Here is a 21,684-nt window from a genome sequence, read left to right on the forward strand (position 1 = left end):
ATAGGGCAGGGATATGCAATAAGCGGACGTCCAGCTGTTGCAAAACTACAAGTCCCATCATGCCTCTGCTTCTGGGTATCATGCTTATGGCTCTCAGAGTCTTGCTATGCCTCATGGGAATTGTAGTTTTGCAACAGGTGGAGGTCCGCTAATTGCATATCCCTGATACAGGGTTTTCAAAGTCTGACTTGCAAACCCTAAAACCTAAGAGGACATAAAAGCATTCACTTTTTCACTCGGAGCAGGGAACGAGAGCTCTGGTTACCAGGCAACAATTTTTCTTACCCCAGTTTCATGAGTCAGTCCCTCACAGATTGTTTTTGCAGCAGGGCTGGTCTTTGGTAACTGAAGTTATATGTAATAATGTGTATTTATACAGAAAATAGAACATTACACAAGGTTTCTCTTTTTTTTGAGGCTCCAGGGCTGCGAGAGGCAGAAGCATACTCGTTCTGGGTCAGTGACTCACTTGGTAGTAAAGCCAAAGCCAGAATGAGTACTGGAGCCTGCACCCTTTGAACTTGGTCAACAATGGTAGCTTACAAAATTATCTTCACCCATTTAATTTAAACAGAAATATTGGGAACACCGACAACCTTCTGAAAATGCCTATGCTAAAGCTCTCATGCTGACCAATTGTGTCTACGTAGACTAAAACAGAGGGACTTAAGCCCGCCCACTTCCTGATTGACAGCAGCAAAAGCCAATGGCTCCTGCGTCTGCAGTGTAAAGAGGAAGGGGAGAAAAGATGCAGCCCTGCACAGTGCTGATCTCTTCTTCCCTCTCACCGAGGGGAGGGGGGGCACGGTAACACTAAAATGTTTTTTACCTTAATGCAAGCAATGCATGAAGGTAAAAAACTTAAGGTTTGACAACACTTTAACGTGTATGCCAAACAATGAACTTTCAATATTTGTGCCTCTTTGGTATGTGAAATATACTACTGAAATAATGGTTAATCCTGCCAGGAATCTTGGGAGATGTATGCTGCATTACACCCTTATAAATTAATCTGGTTACCAGTTTATTGAACTACAGAACCCCCCCCCCCCCCCCCCCCCCCCCATGGTATGGAGAAGGAGAGTTGTTCTGTCATCCTGTCTTATGATAACACTGCTCCTCCATTGATACAGTATAGTGAGTGAGCAGTGGGACCCTAGAACAGGAGTGGATCATAAGATTAAAACGATAGAAAAAAAAATGTATTAAAAAGGAATCAAAGTGAAAATATAGGAAAGGACTTTAAAAAATAAAAAAAATTTATATATGAATGAAGCAACCACATAAAAAAACTGGTAAGCTGCAATACAATACACTTTAGTTCTTGGGTTTAGACACCCTTTAAGGCAACACTTGAAGCAACACACCCAGAGCATTCCCTAGTGGCAAATAGTACTTGTCTTGGGGATCTTTCACACAGGCGGACTCTGACAGAAGATGGGTCGGTGTAGGCTCCATTTATGCAGAGCCGATACGGACACAGCCTGCTTTCTTCTATGGGCGATCGGATGTAAACGGATCGCCTGTCGGTACACCTGTGTGAAAGAGCCCTTACTAATGGGAAATAAAATTACAGGCTGGAAATTGTGACTTGTCCAACCATTATGCTTTAACCCCTTTACTGCAATCACTGTTGAAACTACAGCAGTGGGGTGTTTTACACACACTGCCGCCAGCTGTATCCTCTGGGAGCAATTCTGACAAGTTGACCGTCGGCTGTCAGATGGAAGTAATCTTCCCCCCAAACCCCCAGAAAGTATGGGGCACCTATGCACAAAAACAAAGCTTGCGCTACACATGTGTTGCATAATACTGCTCACTATCCATAACCAAAGGAAAAACTTGCTAGACATGCCCTGAAAGGGGAATGGCGAAAAAAAATAAAAAAAAATAATGTCATACAAGACAGCTGGATCATTTTCTTTTTAGCAATGGCATTGCTGCTACAGATGTTATTTTCCACATAGCAGCTATGGAAGTGCTAGCAAATCTGTATCCTACAAATAATGACAGTCTTACTCCTGAACATACCAATTCCAGGGCTGTATCCATTCAGCGTCAATCACCCCAGAACTAGTGTATGGCCTAGGAGTCAAAAGTTGACAGGTCCCCTTTCAAGTTTCCCATCCTGGTTTTCTACTTTCGTCAGACATTCAAAGTTTAATTTAGGATAAATTTCTTAAACTGTTAACATGCAGAATACGTATAATACATTTTAAGTGTTACTAAACCCAGGACCCTGCATTCACTATATCTGGCCTCCCATAATTATCAGAAAAAGGAAATGCAATTATTTTGTAAATATAATCTGCTAAGTACTTTTTCTCATCAGCAGTACATAGTCTTGTGACTTGTACCAAGCCCTGGTTAAAGCTTGTAGAAGAAGTTTATTTCCCTTAGTGTTCCTATGAGGCTGCATGAGCCCTGATCACATGCACCCTCCCATAAATAAAAAATCTCTAGCAATACAGCCAGGGGTGGCCAAAAGTTGAGAATGACACAAATATTAATTTTCAAAAAGTCTGCTGCTTCAGTGTTTTTAGATCTTTTTGTCAGATGTTACTATGGTATACTGAAGTATAATTACAAGCATTTCATAAGTGTTAAAGGCTTTTATTGACAATTACATCAATTTTATGCAATCAATATTTGCAGCGCTGACCCTTCTTTTTCAAGACCTCTGCAATTTGCCCTGGCATGCTGACAACTCCTGGGCCAAATCCTGACTTGAATAATCAATGCTTGGAGTTTGTCAGAAATCGTGTTTTTTTCTTTTGGCAATGCGTCTCTTGTGGATTGACCACAAGTTCTCAATGGGATTAAGCTCTGGAGAGTTTCCTGGCCCTGGACCCAAAATGTAGATGTTTTGCCACTTAGTTATCACTTTTGCCTTATGTCAAAGTGCTCCATCATGCTGGAAAAAGCATTGTTCGTCACCAAATTGTTCTTGGATGGTTGGGAGAAGTTGCTCACTGAACTGTGTTCTTAGACAAAATTGAGAGTAACCCCACATTTATGGTCCCAGAATGCTTTACTGTTGGCATGGCAGGACAGATAATAGCGCTCACCTTTTCTTCTCCAGACAAGGTTTTTTTCTGGATGCACCAAACAATCGGAAAGGGAATTCATCAGGGAAAATGATTTTACCCCAGTCCTTAGTCCAATCCCTGTACCTTTTGCAGAATATCAGTCTGTCCCTGATGTTTTTCCAGGAGAGAATTGGCTTCTTGTCTGCCCTTCCTGACACCAGGCCATCCTCCAAATGTTTTCACCTCACTGTACATGCGGATGTACTCAGACCTGCCTGCTAACATTCCTGAGCAATCTCTGCACTTGTGCCCCGATCAAGCAGCTAAATCAACTTTAGGAGACGGTCCTGGTGCTTGCTGGACTTTCTTGGGTGCCCAAAGCCTTCTTCACAAATGCAGTGGAAATGTTTTTTATGGGATTAAGTTAATTTTTATGGCAAAGAGGGACTTTGCAATTCATTGTAATTTATCTGATCACTCTTCATAATATTCTGGAGTATATGCAAATTGTCATCGTAAAAAAACTCAAGCAGCAGACTTTGCGAAAATTTATATTTGTCATTCTCAAAACTGTTGGCAAAAGCTTTACACCAAACTGAGCATGTGCAGAATGCCTCCAAGGCTCTGTACTAACTGGAGATGGAATGGGGACTGTGGAAGGGGAGGATCAGAGAAGATGGGATCAAACAGCCCTTTTACACAATGTGAAGGATTAACACCTTAGGTTCCACAGAGAGTATAACAAGCATGCTTTACTGCATATACATACTGATTTTACTGCTGTGTGTTTAGTTACACTTAAAGGCCTGCAGCTAAGCACTTTGAGGATTGCAACTGCACACTGGTGATGTCTGTATATTATACAATGTTGCAATAATTTCACTTCGGGATTAATAAAGTATTCTCAATCTGAATACTTTAAGGCTACTATCACACTGGGGTGGGGGCATTTGCTGTTAATGTGGCGTTTTTCGGCTGCTAGCGGGGCGCTTTTAACCCCCACTAACGGCCGAATAAAGGGTCAAAAGCGCAGCTGCCGAAGTGCTTTGCAGGTGCTTCGGCATCGGTGCCTATTAATTTTAATGACAGGGGCGGTGGAGGAGCAGTGTATACACTGCTCTCCCAACGCCCAAAAGATGCTGCTTACAGGACTTTCTAACGTCCTGCAAGCGCACCGCCCCAGTGTGAAAGCACTCAGGCTCTCACACTCTGGTTGCAGGGGAGGTGTTTTTCAGGTGCTTTCCAGGCGCTATTTTTAGACCAAAAGCGCCAGAAAAATGCCCTAGTGTGAAAGGGGTCTAACTGCCAATACCTACTTCACAGCTCAAATGTACAATACAGTTGGCAATTATCTATATCAGTGAGATGTGGCTGGTTATAGCCATTACTAGATACAGTCTTCTGCCAAGTTGGGTGACCTAATTTGTGCTTGTACAGCCTGCCAAATATTTCTAACAATCTGTTGCAGCTTTTTTTTATACAGAAGTTCAATGTGTTTTAAAGGAAGATTATGCTGTTTAATGCAATACTATTCCCCCCCCCTCAAAAGGACAGACTGACACATATGACAGTAAAGTTAAACATTCAGTGGTAACAGGTCATCAAAAAGTCTAAATAACAAAGACGCACAACTGTAGTCTTCTCTATATTTGAAAGTAAATGAAGTCATACAATTCACCACCCTCTTTCTGTAGAAGAGAAACAATGGCAATGGGTCAGGTCACTATTGGGTTCAGCCCACACAACTTTAAATCCAACCAATTGAACTCCATCAAGATGGCACACACCAGTATAACAGCAGTTTGACCAATCACATCCCAGTCTTGGCTTTAAGAGAGGGGGGATACATCCACTTAAAAAAAAGGTACTTAAAACCTGAGACAGGCATTTATGAAGTCCTGCTCTTTGGGGCTATCTGAATGTATTTCCCAACTAAATTTGCAGGCATTTAAAAGAAAAAAAGAAAAAAAAAATATGGTGGGCGGCACCATCTGGTGACCCACAGATGCGCATTTTCCTTTATAGTAATCTAAAGGCTTTTGTTTTAGTACAATATGCCTCAAAGTTCACCATTTTGCTTTGAAGAATATATTATTCCAGCAAAGTCCGAGGCATGATCCACTTGGCAGGGCGCTGATAGAATGATAACACTACTTGAAAATGTAATGGATCACAGCAGTCAAAGTTGTTAATCCTGGCTTTGCTTTTCCTTTCCTTTGAGTTCAAGGAACACACAATGTTGGACTGCTGAGCTCATGCACACAGCTACCAAAATGGAATGTGGGGTATACGCTATGCACATTAGGGTTCAGAAATGATCAGGAAAAAAAATAAAAAAATCAAAACCTAAAGGGTGATATATCAATGCTATTATTCATAAAAACCTTGTTTAGTAATAAAAAAAAATTGCTTTGTTTAAATATGAATATTAAAGTCTGCTTCTCGTGGTTAGGAAAAAGTCTTTGTGTTTGTTTCACTTTTGAAAAGCAGATTTTCTTCTACTACAACTCCATGTCCTGGGCTTCATCTTCCGAGAAGTCAGACATTGAGCTTTCAGACGAGCTGTCCCCAGTGCGCTCCTCTTGCTCTTTAAGCGCCTCTTCTGTTGCATATTTCTGGATGTATTCTAGAGTGATGGAGACATTGTTAAAAAAACAAACAGAAAACCCCCAAAAACTAACAACTCCCCAAAAAACACCCAACCACCACCAAAACACAATATCCTTTACTCCTAAATCTTAATATTCTGCGACAGAAGGTCTGACATCTTAGATTACAAAATAAAGTTCACAACCTCTGCCATGCACCTCAACCACCACCACCCAGTATGCACAGGCTATAAATAATACATGTATAGCTCCATTTTGTGCTGCCCACACATCAAAAAAAATTCCTCTTTAGGACGAGAACTTAACCTTTTATAATAAGAAAATGCAGATTTTTGTGTGCAATGTCAGGCTCCTGCAGACTTGGTACACAGTCTGCCTTTACCTCCGATGCATGCAGGCAGTTACGGAACTGTGTGAAGAATCAATGAGCGCTCACCAGCACCCTTGCAATTCATTGAGAGCTATAAGCCACTGACTTTTAGTCCATTCATTCACAGAACTCTGAATGAATGATGCGGCCATGAGGGCAGAGCCACACTGTTTTTAAATTGCGACAGTGGATGTTGGGAGAAGATCCCCCGCCCGCTATCACGGGAAGAGGGGGGGGAAGAGCTAGTACATTTTACATAGGTGACCTTAGCCTTTAAGCACTTCGAGATCTCGTTATGATTTCAAGACGTGAATGCTTGTTAAAGCGGAGCTCCACCCAAAAGGGAAGAGCCACTTGTGTGCTTCCTTTTTCCCCCCGCCCCTTCGGCTGCTACATTTGGCACAGGAGGAGCAGGTACCTGCCATGGCAAGATCCCCCAGAAGTTTGGTCCCCCCACTTCCACCCCGCCAGGCCATTGAAAAAGCACAGCGCACTTCACGCATGCACAGTAGGAAACCAGCTGTGAAGCCACAGGGCTTCACTGCCTGTTTCCCTTTCAAGGAATGGCAGCACCCGAGAGCCAATTAAAAAATTGGCTTGGGAGCCATCATCGTAGAATCCCTTGACAGGTAAGTGTCATAATAATAAGCCAGCCGCCACAGTATTTGTAGCTATATAAATGTGGAGAACGGCTGTTCTCCACATTATATATCTAAAGAGCTGCTTCCTCTTACACAGCTGGCTGCACCTCTAGAGCTCTATATACATCTTTAACCCATCAAACTTGTTCCTAACCCATTCAAAACTGAACTTTCCAGGGTCCAAGCTACCCCCAACCACTGTATTTTATAATCATAATTACCTATAGTTGTTTCCCACCCGTCTCTCTGCAAACACCACTATCCTCTCCCCCCCCCCCCCCCCCCTTCTCGTACAGATTTGTAGCTGCTGACTTAATTTTGTGGTGAGGGACTGGAGCTCCACTTTACGTCTGGAGAGGGGCATAGAGGGAAGAGGCTCCATTACTTACCTTAACCCAGCTCCAATGCTCTCCATCCCACTGCTCAGTGGGCAGTGTGAAACATACTTTTAAATTGCTGGCTGAGGTTACTTATTTAGAGACGGGAGGAGAGGCTCCACTGGTCATATGAAACTAGTTCTGTTTGAGAGAAAATTCAGGCTTCACAGAACCCTGGTTAAGAAAAGATGCTCTAACCCAACTTTGAACCCTTACTCCCTCTGCACTTTTAAGCTTGACCGATTTAAACCTTAAGCCCACCGATTTAAACCTTAAGCCACCCCCCCTTCACACTGAATTCGGATTTGAAATCGTGCAACTTCAAAGTCACAGTGCGTAGCGATTTCCTCTGCGTCTTTCTGACATCTATGCACAGATGTCAAAGCAAGTTACACACAAAAATCTCCAAAAATATCGCAGGAACTAGTTTTCAAATCGCACCTCAAGGTGGTGCCATAGAAAGACAGATGCGACTTCAAGTGTAATTTGTAAGTCGTATGTCGCATTAATGTGAGCGGGGGCTTAACAGAAGAAATCAACTGATATGGTACACAGATTTTCCCATATTGATTAAAACACAATTATACTAATACCAATTTGTAAATCTTAAATAATGAGGCTGTAAAAATGATGAATGAACCCATGACACCAAACTCTTCCTGCTCAGCTTTGCCATAGTAACAAAAACAATTGAAAAACACAGAACTACAGTATTCCTTGAATGTGATGCCTCTATATTGCAGCTTTGTATGCATTTAAAAATAACTACAAAATGTACGATTTTGTTTGTGGAAAGGTCACTATTGCGCCACTGTATTCGTTTAACTTTTTTTCCATTTTAATTTGAGAGTTTGAGCCATATATTATAACTGTATTGCAAAAGTAACTGCTGCCCAACTAAAAGATTTCACCTTTAATTTTCTGTTTGTACTCCTCTGGTCGATGCAGATACATAGCTGCTGCATCTCCATTAAGTGGATCTATTGGGTTTGGATAGGCCAGCAGCTGGGGCAGAAAAGACTCAAATATATTGGTGAGATCTGCAAGAAAAAAACCCACATAATTAACAGTGTTAAGTTTTGTACACAACCCTCTTTTCAGCAACAGCATCAGACCAAGTTACTTACCCAAAGTGAACCTCTAAAAGCAATATGTAAGCTGCTATAGTATATTTTTTATTTTTATTACAGTCTGTCATGCCGATCCTGGCATTACTACATTGTGGACCTCTGACCTGGAAAGAGCATGCCACTAGTGAAGGCTACATACTTGCTTCAGGTCACGGATTCACTGAATAGTGAAGCTGAAGGCAGGGACAGATGACAGCTCTGGAACCCGCCACTTTGCAAACAAACCAACAATGTCAGGCACCATTATACCATCCTCATATGTTCAAGTGTCATTGTTGACTAATATCCTAGACACACAGTGGGAACGGAAAGTACTCAGACCCCCTTACATTTTTCACTTTATTATATTGCAGCCATTTGCTAAAATCATTTAAAGAGGGATTCCACCAAAAAAAAAAAATATTAAAAGCCAGCAGCTATAAATACTACAGCTGCTGACTTTTAATAAACGGACACTCACCTGTACCGGGTTCCAGCGATGCCGGCAGCCGAGGCCGATCGATCGCTCGGTCCTCGGCTGCTGCCGCTACCATTCTAGGTGAGGGAATCAGGAAGTGAAGCGAATCGGCTTCACTTCCCGGTTCCCTACTGCGCATGCGCGAGTCGCGCCGCGCAATAGGAAATCTCCGCGCTGTCACTGGGACCCGTGTGTCCCAGCAGACAGCGCGGCAGGGCAGGAAATGGCGTAGACTCCCACGGGAGTCTATGCCCGGAAGTGATTGTAAATACCTGTCTTTGACAGGTATCTCCACCCCCCTCCCCCCTGAAAGGTGTCAATTGTGACACCGGAGGGGGGGAGGGATCCGATCAGCGGAGGTTCCACTTTAGGGTGGAATCCCGCTTTAAGTTCCCTTTTTCCCCTCAATGTACACACAGCACCCCATATTGACAGAAAAACAGAATTGTTGAAGAAAAACTGAAATATCACATGGTCCTAAGTATTCAAACCCTTTGCTGTGACGCTCATTTAATTCAGGTGCTGTCCATTTCTTCTGATCATTGAGATGGTTCTACACCTTCGTTTGAGCCTAGCTGTGTTTGATTATACTGATTGGACTAGTTTATGAAAGTCACACACCTGTCTATATAAGACCTTACAGCTCACAGTGCATGTCAGAGCAAATGAGACTCATGAGGTCAAAGGAACTGCCTGAAGAGCTCAGACAGAATTGTGGCAAGGCACAGATCTGGCCAAGGTTACAAAAAAACAAATTCTGCTGCATTTAAGGTTCCTAAGAGCACAGTGGCCTCCATAATCAAATGGAAGACGTTTGCGACAACCAGAACACTTCCTAGAGCTGGCCGTCCAGCCAAACCGAGCTATCGGGGGAAAAGAGGTAAAGAAGAACCCAAAGATCACTGTGGCTGAGCTCTCCACCAGTCGGGACTTTATGGCAGAGTGGCCCGACAGAAGCCTCTCCTCGGTGCAAGTCACATGAAAGGCTGCATGGAGTTTGTTATAAATAAACAAACAACACACACACACCAGAAGGACTCCAACATGGTGAAAAATAATATTTTCTGGTCTGTTGAAACCAAAATAGAACTTTTTGGCCTTAATTCTAAGCGGTATGTGTGGAGAAAACCAGGCACCTCATCGACTGTCCAATACAGTCCCAACAGTGAGGCATGGTGGTGGCAGCATCATGCTGTGGGGGCGTTTTTCCGCTGCAGGGACAGGATTGGTTGCAATCGAGGGAAAGATGAATGTGGCCAAGTACAGGGATATCCTGGACGAAAACCTTCTCCAGAGTGCTCAGGACCTCAAACTGGGCCAAAGGTTTACCTTCCAACAAGACAATGACCCTAAGCACACAGCTAAAATAACGAAGGAGTGGCTTCACAACAACTCCGTGACTCTTCTTGAATGGTCCAGCCAGAGCCCTGACTTAAACCCAATTTTGCATCTCTGGAGAGACTTAAAAATGGCTGTCCACCAATGTTTATCATCCATTCTGACAGAACTGGAGAGGATCTGCAAGGAGGAATGGCAGAGGATGCCCAAATCCAGGTGTGAAAAACTTTCCCAAAAAGACTCATGGCTGTATTAGATCAAAAGGGTGCTTCTACTAAATACTGAGCAAAGGGTCTGAATACTTAGGACCATGTGATATTTCAGTGATTCTTTTTTAATAAATCTGAAAACATTTCAACAATTCTGTTTTTCTGTCAATATGGGGTGCTGTGTGTACATTGAGGAAAAAAAAAGAACTTAAATGATTTTAGCAAATGGCTGCAATATAATAAAGTGAAAAATTTAAGGGGGTCTGAATACTTTCTGTCCCCACTGTACCTCAGTAGAATTGTTTACCAAGTCTAACCAACATTAACTGGTATCAAAGACATGGTAGAACTGCTAGAAACAAACCAGTTCCACATTTAAAAAGACAATAATGCAGCACTAACATTCTGGAAAGTTTACAATTATATAGGCCACAAAATAAAGTTGCAATAATGAAAGTGTAGCCGAGGTACGATGGGTGGACAAAAGTAGCATTGTTATTTATAAGCAAAGACCTGCTGCTCACAGGTGGGCCGGCAAGGCTTGTACAATCCAAGCTATATGATCTCCGATGTGGGGTGCACACCTTGTTACTGCTGCAGAAATGGAGACGAAGAAATCGGATGGCTGCACTTGCAAACTATGCAATTAAGCTTTATTCAAAATATCAATAAAAGTATAAGTGGATGAGCTTACAGACAGGGGAGGAACAGGTTGACGCATTTCACACGATAAAAATGCTTCACCAAAACCACCAAAAGTGCATTTATCGTGCGAAACCTGTCAACCTGCTCCTCCCCTGTCTGTATACGCATACATTTATATTTTAAATACATTTTAATTTCATTAGCATGGTTATTTGTTTTTAGGATCTTACTTAATTTAAAATGCATGCCTTGAAATTATCCAGGTTTGATAAAGATTAATGTTCATGTATTGAGTTTAACTGGTCGCCCCCTGCCCACCGTCAAATGACGGGGAGGCGGCTCTCGTTCTGGGATGCCGTCATATGATGGCGTCCTAGAACGGCCGCTCTCACGCCACGTTGCTAGAACATGGCATGACCTCGATATCTGTAAAGAGCCATGTCTGCGGCTCTTTAACCATATGATCGGCTATGTCCAATCCCAGCCGGTCACATGTAAACAAGGAAGTGCCGGCAATTGGCGCTCCTCGCCTCACACTGACAAAGTGTATGGCAAGGAGAGCCGTTCAGCGACATCTCCACGCAGGGGGACATGTAGGAATGTAGTCAGGGCACTGATCATCAGTGCCCTGATTACAATATAGAAATACAGTGTCACCATACAGTGCCCACCAATGCCCGCAAACAGTGCCTACAAGTGCCAATCAGTGCCACCAATCATTTCCCATTAGCGATACCAGTCAGTGCTGGCCATCAATGCCCACTGCTGTCGTTCAATGCCCATCATCACCCACCAGCTCCACCGAACAGTGCTGCATATTAGTGCCTCCTCATCAATGCCCACCAGTTCAGCCTATCAGTGCCGCCTCAACAGCGCACATCAGTGAAGGTGAGATATTAGTTTACAAAATTTACTGACAAAAAAAGTAATTTTTTTCCCAAAATGTTTGGTCTTTTTGTAAAAAATAAACCCAGCAGTGATTAAATACCACCAAAAGAAAGCTGTGTGAAGAAAATACGATTTTTTGGGGTACAGTGTAGCATGACCGCTCAATTGTCAAAGTGCAACAGTGCTGAAAGCTGAAAAACTGCTTGGGCAGGAAGGGGGTTTAAGTGCCTGGTAGGCAAGTGGTTAAAACTGAACTAAAAATAAGAAGAAAAACCACCAGCATTGTATATGCAGTTCCTCCCCAACCTGCAGCACACGCATCACCTATTCTAGCTAACAACCACAGACAACGGGCTACCTATAGGACAGTACAAAGACAGATCTTCACACAATCCATCAGAGCCTATGGAACAGATTAGCGCATGACAACTACTGCGCTATGCAAAGACATTCCATAAAGAATGCCATAGCACTGTAGGCTATTGACACCGAAAAATTAAGCAATTGATCTGCAGTTTATTACTTATGCGGTAGAAAGGGCAAAGGGAGGCCACATGGAACAAGTAGTTTTATGCAATTCCATTTCCACTTTAAACACTCCTACTACCCATTATCCTTCGCTACAGCTAGTAGACCTTACCAACCACTTGCCGACCGCTGCACGCAGATATACATCGGCACAAAGGCAGCAGTGGGCAAATGGGCGTACCTGTAGCCCCCTTTAATGGGGGGGCTGGAGAGTACAGCGTGACTGTGCCCGCGGAGTCTGTCTGCCGGTGACCGAGCAATCATGTCACAGAGCCACATTACAGAGATGCCTATGTAAACAATGCATTTCCCCATTCTGCCTAGTGAACCAACAGGGATCTACTGCTCTCCGTCATCGGGAGCAGTGATCTGTCATCAGTGGTAGCCCACCACCCCCTAGGACACACTTAACCTCTTGATCACCCCCTAGTGTTTAACCCCTTCCCTGCCAGTGTAATTTACACATTGATCGCTGTATAAAGGACAATGGTCCCAAAATAGTGTCAAAAGTGTCTGATGTGTCCGCCATGGCGCAGTCACGATAATTACATTTTTTTTTTTTAATCGTAGATCGCCGGCATTACCAATAAGAAAAAATTTATAATAAAAATGCCATAAAACTATAACCTATTTTGTAGACGCTATAACTTTTGCGCAAACCAATCAATATATGTTTATTGCACTTTTTTTTACCAAAAATATGTAGAATGCATATCTGCCTAAACAGATTTTTTTATAATATATATCCCCAAAAATGTATATTAAAAAGTTATGCTTTTTTCAAAATTGACACTGTTTATAGCGCAAAAAATAAAAACCACAGAGGTGATCAAATACCACCAAAAGAAAGCTCTATTTGTTGGAAATAAAGAACGTCAATTTTGTTTGGGTGCAATATCGCACGACCGCTCAATTGTCAGTTAAAGCGACGCAGTGCCGAATCGCAAAAAGTGCTCTGGTCAGGAAGGGAGTAAAATCTTTCGGGGCTGAAGCAGCTACAGTTTACCTTCTGACATGGTTCTAAAAACAAACATTCCATCTTATAATTAGATAGTAGGTGAGGTTGAAAAGAGACAAGTCCATAAAGTCCAAGCTATGCGTTTGATTATATGTCAGCATTACATTGTATATCCCTGTATGTTGTGGTTGTTCAACGGCTTAGTTTTTTTAAACCATCGAGGCTCCCTGCTGATACCGCCTGTGGAAGGGAATTCCACATCCTTGCCGCTCTTAGAGTAAAAAAACCCTCTACATAATTTAAAGTTAAACCTCTTTTCTTCTCATTTTAATCGGTGCCCACGTCTCTTGTTAAACTCCCTTCCGCAAAAAAGTTTTATCCTTATTGTGGGGTCACTAGCACAGTATTTGTAAATTGAAATCATATCCCCTCTCAAGTGTCTTCTCCAGAGAGAATAAGTTAAGTGCTCACAACCTTTCCTCATATCTAATATCCTCCAGACCCTTTATTAGCTTTGTTGCTCTTTGTACTCACTCCATTTCCAGTACATCCTTCCCAAGGAATGGTGCCCAGAACTGGACAGCACACTCTAGGTGCGGCCGGTCCAGAGTCTTGTAGATTGTGAGAATTGCCATCTTTTGAGTTGATCTCCTTTTTAATGCATGCCAATATTCTGTTTGCAGCAGCTTGGCATTGCAAGCCATTGCTGAGCCCATCTACTTTTCCATCCTAGGTTAACCCAGAGGTTCTCCCCCTTAGTGTATATATTGCATATTTTTGCCACCCAAATGCACTATTTTACAACATCATTGGCCACGTAGTTGCCCACCTCATTAATTTGTTCACATTTTCTTGTAAGTTTTCCACATTCTGTGGAGAAGTTATTGCCCTTCTTAGCTTAGTATCAACAAATACAGAGATTGAACTGTTTACCCCATCCTCCAGGTTGTTTATGAACAAATGAAATAGGATTGGTCCCAGCACAGAACCCTGGGGGACCCCACTACCCACCCCTGACCATTCCGAGTACTCCCCGTTTATCACCACCCTCTGAACTCGCCCTTGTAGCCAGTTTTCAAACCATGTACTTGCCATATGGTCCATGCCAACGGACCTTATTTTGTACAGTAAACGTTTATGGGGAACTGTGTCAAATGCTTTTGCAAAATCCAGATACACGTTTACAGGCCTTCTTCCTTTATCTAGATGGCAACTCACCTCCTCATAGAAGGTTAATACATTGGTTTGGCAAGAAGATTCTTCATGAATCCATGAGGATTACTGCAAATGATATCATTCTCATTACTAAAATCATGTATACAAGTCCCTTATCCCCTCCAAGAGTTTGCATACTATTGATGTTAGGCTAACTGGTCTAATCCCCAGGGACATATTTTGGGCTCTTTTTAAACATAGGTGCTACGTTGGCTTTTCTCAAATCAGCTGGTACCATTCCAGTCAGACTGCCAGTAAAAATTAGGAACAATGGTCCGGAATTTGACCGAGTTCCCCAAGTACCCTCAGGTGCAAGTCATCTGGTCCTGGTGATTGACAAGTTTACCCAAGTCCAATTTTAATTCGGTCCTTTGTTAAACATGGAGGTGCTTCCTGTAATGTGTCATGAGGATAAACACTGCAGTTTTGGTTACTGAAGCCCCCCAAATCCCCTGTGCAGACTAAGGAGAAGAATTCAATACCTTTGCCATCTCCCCATCCATTGTAACCAGGTGACCTTCCTCATTCTTTATGGGGCCAATATAGTCTGCCGTCCTTTTTTACCCTTTACATACTTAAAGAATTTCTTGGGATTTTTTTCTCTTTCCTCCACTATGCATCTTTCGTATGCTATCTTATCCGCCCTAATTGCACCCTTACATTTCTTGTTGCATTCCTTATGTCCGAAAGCTGATGATACCTTAACCTTGTATTTTTTGAAGGCCCCCTTTGCTTTTATACACATTTTACATTGGCGTTAAGCCAGCCAGAACTTTTGTTAGCTCATTTAAATGTAATACCTAATGGGAAGCATTGGCTAACACCCTTATTTAATATGCTCTTAAAGCAAACCTCTCTCTCCTCTGTGTTCTTAGTTCTTAAAGAGGGATTCCACCTACAAAAAAAAATATTAAAAGCCAGCAGCTATAAATACTACAGCTGCTGACTTTTAATAAATGGACACTCACCTGTCCCGGGTTCCAGCGATGCCGGCAGCCGAGGCCGATCGCTCGGCTCTCGGCTGCTGCCGCCACCATTCTAGGTGAGGGAATCGGGAAGTGAAGCGAATCGGCTTCACTTCCCGGTTCCCTACTGCGCATGCGCGAGTCGCGCAGCGCAATAGGAATTGTCTGCGCTGTCTGAGACCCGTGTGTGTCCCAGCAGACAGCGCGGCAGGACAGGAAATTGCGTAGACTCCCACGGGAGTCTATGCCCGGAAGTGGGTGTAAATACCTGTCTTTGACAGGCATCGCCACCCCCTCCCCCCTGAAAGGTGCCAATTGTGACACCGGAGGGGGGGAGGGTTCCGATCAGCGGAAGTTCCACTTTAGGGTGGAACCCCGCTTTAAGATTTTATCCCAATTTCTATCTAGCAAGGTTCATAGTTTAGGGAAGTTGGCTTTTTTGAAATTCAGTGTCTTTGTATTCCCCTTAGGTTTCCTAATTGTATGATTTATACTGAAGCCAATTGACCTGTAATCGCCACATCCATGATCAGATCTGTATTGTTGGCAATCAGTAGATCCAGTAACGCTTCATTCCTAGTTGGTGAGTCTAATACCATTCTCAGAAAACACAGAAGAATGGGGGATATTACCAACCAAGGACTATTCTGCTACAAAAAGACAGGCACTTTATGAAAATCTAACTATTTTTATCAGGTATTTAGGAATTTCATGCGGCTCCAGTTCCAAACCATTCAGCCTTTTAAGCCATCCAAAGAGGTTTTGAAGAAATAAGCCACCTAATCCCCTAGGAGGAAATTAATATGCCATTTGCATAAGCAACAAATCCTAAAGGGAATATGGCACGCTTCAAATGAGGTTTATTTCTGAAGAAAATGAGAAGCCACAAACAGGCCCAGAAGACCTCAGACAGCTAAATTATGAGTGTTATTCCTCAGTAGGAATATAAGCTCACCAACAATATAAAAGGAAAAATGAGCCTTATGCGTATACTATTTGCACAGAGTAAACCAATCACCTGCTCCAAATATGCCCTTGCTTATTAAACCCGCTTGGCTTTGGTGCAATAAAGACAGTGAAAAACACAGGATGTCACCTGGATAGACAACTGAACAGCTCTTTCAATGTTGAGAGTGTTAGAGCTGCCTAACAGCCAAATGATGGGGGTTTACTGTTCAGAAACCAAATCAGCCGGATTCTATCTCTCTATATCTCTCTATATCTCTCTATATCTCTCTATATCTCTCTATATCTCTCTATATCTCTCTATATCTCTCTATATCTCTCTATATCTCTCTATATCTCTCTATATCTCTCTATATCTCTCTATATCTCTCTATATCTCTCTATATCTCTCTATCTATCCATCCTTTCTAAAATAGCCATGCCCCAAAACACTTTAAATAGCTGCCAGCAATAACCACTGTGTTCTCCCAGCAGGGACGGCTCCCCGGGCTCCCCTGGCCGGAGAACACAATAGCTCCATGGGAGGTATTCAATGTTGATGAGGGGAATCTAGTGTTTTTTCCTGCAATCATGGTTGCCGGAAAGAAAATCCCACCATCTATGGCGGGGCTTTAGCCACGCTGCACACCCCAGAGGCAAGAGCCTGATGACTGCTGCAACTGGGATTGTCAGCTTTGTTTGGATAGCTACTGGTACACAGTGCAATGGCTGGCTGTACGTGGCTGCAGCCATTTGACATTTGTACAAGCCAGACACAGATTAACTGTGTTGTACATGGCTGTATGCCAGTGCAAATTAATTACCATGCAAATGGAGCCTTATTCCACTGTTTTCAGGATCACATCTTCCATGGAGCAGACACTAAAGTGAGCCATATGTAGAAGAGTATTTAAGCCTAGCACACACGGACCGAATGTCTGCAGTTCAACAGAAACCGGCTGGCATTCAGCCCGTGTGTATGGCAGACGGTCCAACCATTCAACCTGCTTCTTTTAAAGGCTCATGACCCGAAAAAGGTCTGTCAATCTGGTTTTGATCAGCGCTCTCTGCGAATGGCTGAAAGAACTGACCTGAGTGTTTGGGGGGCGGCTATCAGAACACCATAACACAGCAAGGGAGAACGCTGTACTAACATTGGATCATTTTTCACCACCCTAGTGGTGTGTGCGAGGCTTTACCCTCTTACGGCACCCTATCTAGCGGACATCTTAGAACTCCATTCACAAAGATGGATAACATGCTTTATTTGGCAAGTAGCGTCTGTTTACTGTTACTAGTTCCAAGTTAACACCATCAGTGTTATTTAACACCCCTTATAACAAAATCAATTCACACCTATTAACACACATGATCCCTCCTTAAAGAACACTGGGTTGAGTCTGGCAATAACAATCGGTAGGTGTTTATGGAGGAAAGCAGAGGAAAAGGAATAATTTAAGGTGGAGACCAAACCCTTAATGAGCTAAAATCATTTATGAGGCAATAATGTTTTCAACAGCTCAATAATCAGGTCACGTGGAAAAATAAGGATTACACATCTTTGTGACATTTGTGATTGCGAGTTAAAACATTAAGAGAAAATGATCACAATGTTAAGATGCGGTGGGAAAACTCATTGATTTTAGCATACTGAGATCAGACAGCTAGAGCCGAATAGAGCAAATAAAAATATATACACTAGAACCACCATACCTTACTATCTGGGAATTTGTTTCCTTGAACATGACCCCTCAGTTCAAAAGGATATATGTGCATACTTTATTTTAGGATAAACTTAACAAGGAACTCACCATAAAGAGCTGTCCAGGTTTGATTGATGACATCTAGACACACTGTACCTGACCTGTGGAGACATATGTCCAATTAAAAATAAAACACTGTACCAATTCCTTTTTCACATAAAGGTCATTTCATAATCATATCCCAATTATACTCAGGAAGCACCACTTGGAAATCTACACAATTCAAATATTGTGTTCAGGCATATTTAGTGGCCTTGTGCAATGTAAAGTACCAGAAACATTCTAGCTAGAACATTTAATATGTCCTTATCTTGCCTTTCCAGCTGCACTTTAACTAGATATATCATTCTTAGAATTTTCGGAATATTGCACTTCGGTCTGGCTGGGATTACTGCATTGTTTGCGAGTTGCAAATTTGCTACTATAAATAAAATAAAAAGTGAGACTTACGCTTCATCGATATTGGGATGAAATATTTTGTTCATAAATCCTAAAAGATAGAGCAAATACCAATTAGAAAACAAACTTTCTGTGGGCCATTAACATGCATAGGAGCAGCATACATTAACCCCTTGTTTACCAAGGTACATTTCTAAAAACCCTGGTATTCAAGGGGTAAAAAAGTTCATGGCAGCTACAGCAGCCCTGAGATTTGAATCGACTTTAAGAACCCATGATGGACTTTCAGCTAAAATTGGTCTGGGTGTCAATCACTTTTAAGAGGCTCTGAAGGTACTCTACCCCTCTCTCTCAGACCATGGTAAACTAATAGAGAGTAGGAGGAGAGGTTTCCCCACTGGTCCTTGGAACCAAGAAGAGACCTGTACTACATCACTTTTGGGTTCAGCGCAGTCACTCCCTGAACAAGCATGATCTGTACTTGATCTGGACTGCTTCGCTTTAGCCGAAAATTGCACGGTCGTGCGACATAGTACCCAAAATTGACATCTTTTTTCCCCCACAAATAGAGCTTTCTTTTGGTGGTATTTGATCACCTCTTCTGTTTTTATCTTTTTTGCTATAAACAAAAAAAAAAAAGAAAAGCAACAATTTGGAAAGAAAAAAATAATTTTTACTTTTTGCTATATATATATAAAAAAAAAAAAAAATAGGCATAGGCATCTCCCCATTGTGCCTCTCCGTCTCATGATCGCGGGCCACCGGGAAACGGTCCACAGGACCCGCGGGCATGCTCCCGTGTCAGGTGCTTGTGCAGTTGGCGGCACACGCACCCCCAAGGAGGCAAATTCAAAGGGATGTACAGGTATGCCCATTGCCTGTACGAGCTGCTCTGTCTACGTATATGTATGTGGGGCGGTCGGAAAAAGGCTAATAGTCATAACTGTTTGGACGTTTAAAGTTTATAGCAAAAAAAAAAAAAAAAAGAGCAGGTTTTTTTAACATCAGTTTGCTGAGTTGCCTTGAGTTTTCATTTGTGCACTGCTGGTGCTGCATTGGATGCACAGATTATAAACATTTTGGAATCAGAAAACGTATTCATACCCCTTGAAATTTTTCACATTTTGTCATGTTACAACCAAAAACTTAAAGCGGGGTTCCATCCTAAAGTGGAACTTCCACTGATCGGAACCCTCCCCCCCCCTCCGGTGTCACAATTGGCACCTTTCAGGGGGGAGGGGGGTGCAGATACCTGTCAAAGACAGGTATTTACACCCACTTCCGAGCATAGACTCCCGTGGGAGTCTACGCCATTTCCTGTCCTGCCGCGCTGTCTGCTGGGACACACGTGGGTCCCAGAGACAGCGCGGACAATTCCTATTGTGCTGCACGACTCGCGCATGCGCAGTAGGGAACCGGGAAGTGAAGCCGATTCGTTTCACTTCCTGATTCCCTCACCTAGAATGGTGGCGGCAGCAGCCGAGAGCTGAGCGATCGATCGGCCTCGGCATCGATGGACCCCGGGACAGGTGAGTGTCCATTTATTAAAAGTCAGCAGCTGTAGTATTTGTAGCTGCTGGCTTTTAATATTTTTTTCCGCAGTACAGTCCCGCTTTAAGTGTATTTTAATCGGGATTTTGTGTGACCTACACAAAGTGGTACATAATTGTGAAGTGGAAGGAAAGTGATAAAAGGTTCTCAAAATTGTTTACAAATAAATATCTGAAAAGTGTGGCGTACATTTGTATTCAGCCCCCCTGAGTCAATACTTTGTAGAACCACCTTTTGCTGCAATTACAGCTGCAAGTCTTTTTGGGGATGTCTCTACCAGCTTTGCACATCTAGAGTGAAATTTCTGCCCATTCTTTACAAAATAGCTTAAGCTCTGTCAGATTGGATAGAGAGCATCTGAACAGCAATTTTCTGTTCAAATAATTTTATTGACGATAAGCAAAAACTACAAATTATATAGTCACTGTTACAGTCATTTACAAGGAACAGACATTGGTAGCAGAGCTGTTGCTGTTGGAGACAAAGTAATATAAAGGGGATGTGCACTATTGCACACAGAGTGATTTGCATATTGGCATACAACAGTATCACATGTTAAAAAAGGAAATAAAACATTGAGAACGTTGATGTCACTAGAGTATAGGCTCAGAAATTGTCAGGTCAGCCATGAACAGCAATTTTCAAGTCGTGCCACAGATTCTCAATTGGATTTAGGTCTGGACTTTGACTGGGCCATTCTAACACATGAATATGCTTTCATTGAAACCATTCCATTGTAGCTCTGGCTGTATGTTTAGGGTCGTTGTCCTGCTGGAAGGTGAACCTCCGTCCCAGTCTCAAGTCTTTTGAAGACTAACAGGTTTTCTTCTAAGATTGCCCTGTATTTGGCTCCCTCCATCTTCCCATCAACTCTGACCAGCTTCCCTGTCCCTGCTGAGGAAAAGCATCCCCACAACATGATGCTGCCATAACCATGTTTCACAATGGGGATGGGGTTGTCAGGGTGATGTGCAGTGTTAGTTTTCCACCATATATAGCATTTTGCTTTTAGGCCAAAAAGTTCGATTTTGGTCTCATCTGTCCAGAGCACCTTCTTCCACATTTTTGCTGTGTCCCCCATATGGCTTCCTGCAAACTGCAATAGAGACTTCTTAAGGCTTTCTTCTTGCCAGTCTAGCACCCTCTACAAAGGTAGGTACTAGATTAGGATTTTTGGTGAGTAGGAAAATTTAGGCAGGTCTGTTTTGGTTAGTGCGGGCTGGGAGCGGCTCAGAGTTAGCAGCTGGTGACTCACAGGCAGCTCCACTGAGACATACCTCTTTCTTCTAGAGGATTCTAGGAGAGGTAAGGTGGTGCTACCTGGGGTGTTCTAAGGATCCCTGACCAATCTCCAACTTGGATTGGCAGGGGGGCAGGTCTCCTCAAAAAACCCTTAAACTTCTTTATCCCAACTTTATCCCTGACCTGTCTTGTGTGTTCCTAGGCCTTCATGATGCTGATGCTGCTTGTTCACCAAGGTTCTCCAACAAACCTCTGAGGGCTTCACAGAACAGCTATATTTATACGGATATTAAATTACACACAGGTGAACTCCATTTACTAATTAGGTGACTTCTGAAAGCAATTGCTTCCACTAGATTTTAGTTCGTGGTATCAGAATAAAGGGGGCTGAATACAAATGCACACGACACTTTTCAGATATTTGT

At 42.7% G+C, this 21,684-nt stretch overlaps 1 protein-coding gene across 1 annotated transcript in view; it reads right to left on the reverse strand.

The window, feature by feature from the left end:
- Nucleotides 1-4,661: 4,661 nt before the first annotated feature.
- UBE2H (ubiquitin conjugating enzyme E2 H) overlaps nucleotides 4,662-21,684 on the reverse strand; it is a 65,950-nt gene continuing 48,927 nt past the window's right edge. The window contains exons 4-7 of the mRNA XM_077474146.1: nucleotides 18,518-18,557; nucleotides 18,116-18,168; nucleotides 7,938-8,066; nucleotides 4,662-5,655 (exon numbers count right to left, since the gene is read on the reverse strand). Coding sequence (XP_077330272.1) covers nucleotides 5,531-5,655; nucleotides 7,938-8,066; nucleotides 18,116-18,168; nucleotides 18,518-18,557 — 347 coding nt within the window. The 3' untranslated portion in view covers nucleotides 4,662-5,530. The remainder of the gene's footprint in view (nucleotides 5,656-7,937; nucleotides 8,067-18,115; nucleotides 18,169-18,517; nucleotides 18,558-21,684) is intronic.

This window comes from Lithobates pipiens, unplaced genomic scaffold, assembly GCF_037356315.1.
Source record: "Lithobates pipiens isolate NorthernLeopardFrog02 unplaced genomic scaffold, aLitPip1_a1.2 Scaffold_8, whole genome shotgun sequence".
Lineage (NCBI taxonomy): Eukaryota > Metazoa > Chordata > Amphibia > Anura > Ranidae > Lithobates > Lithobates pipiens.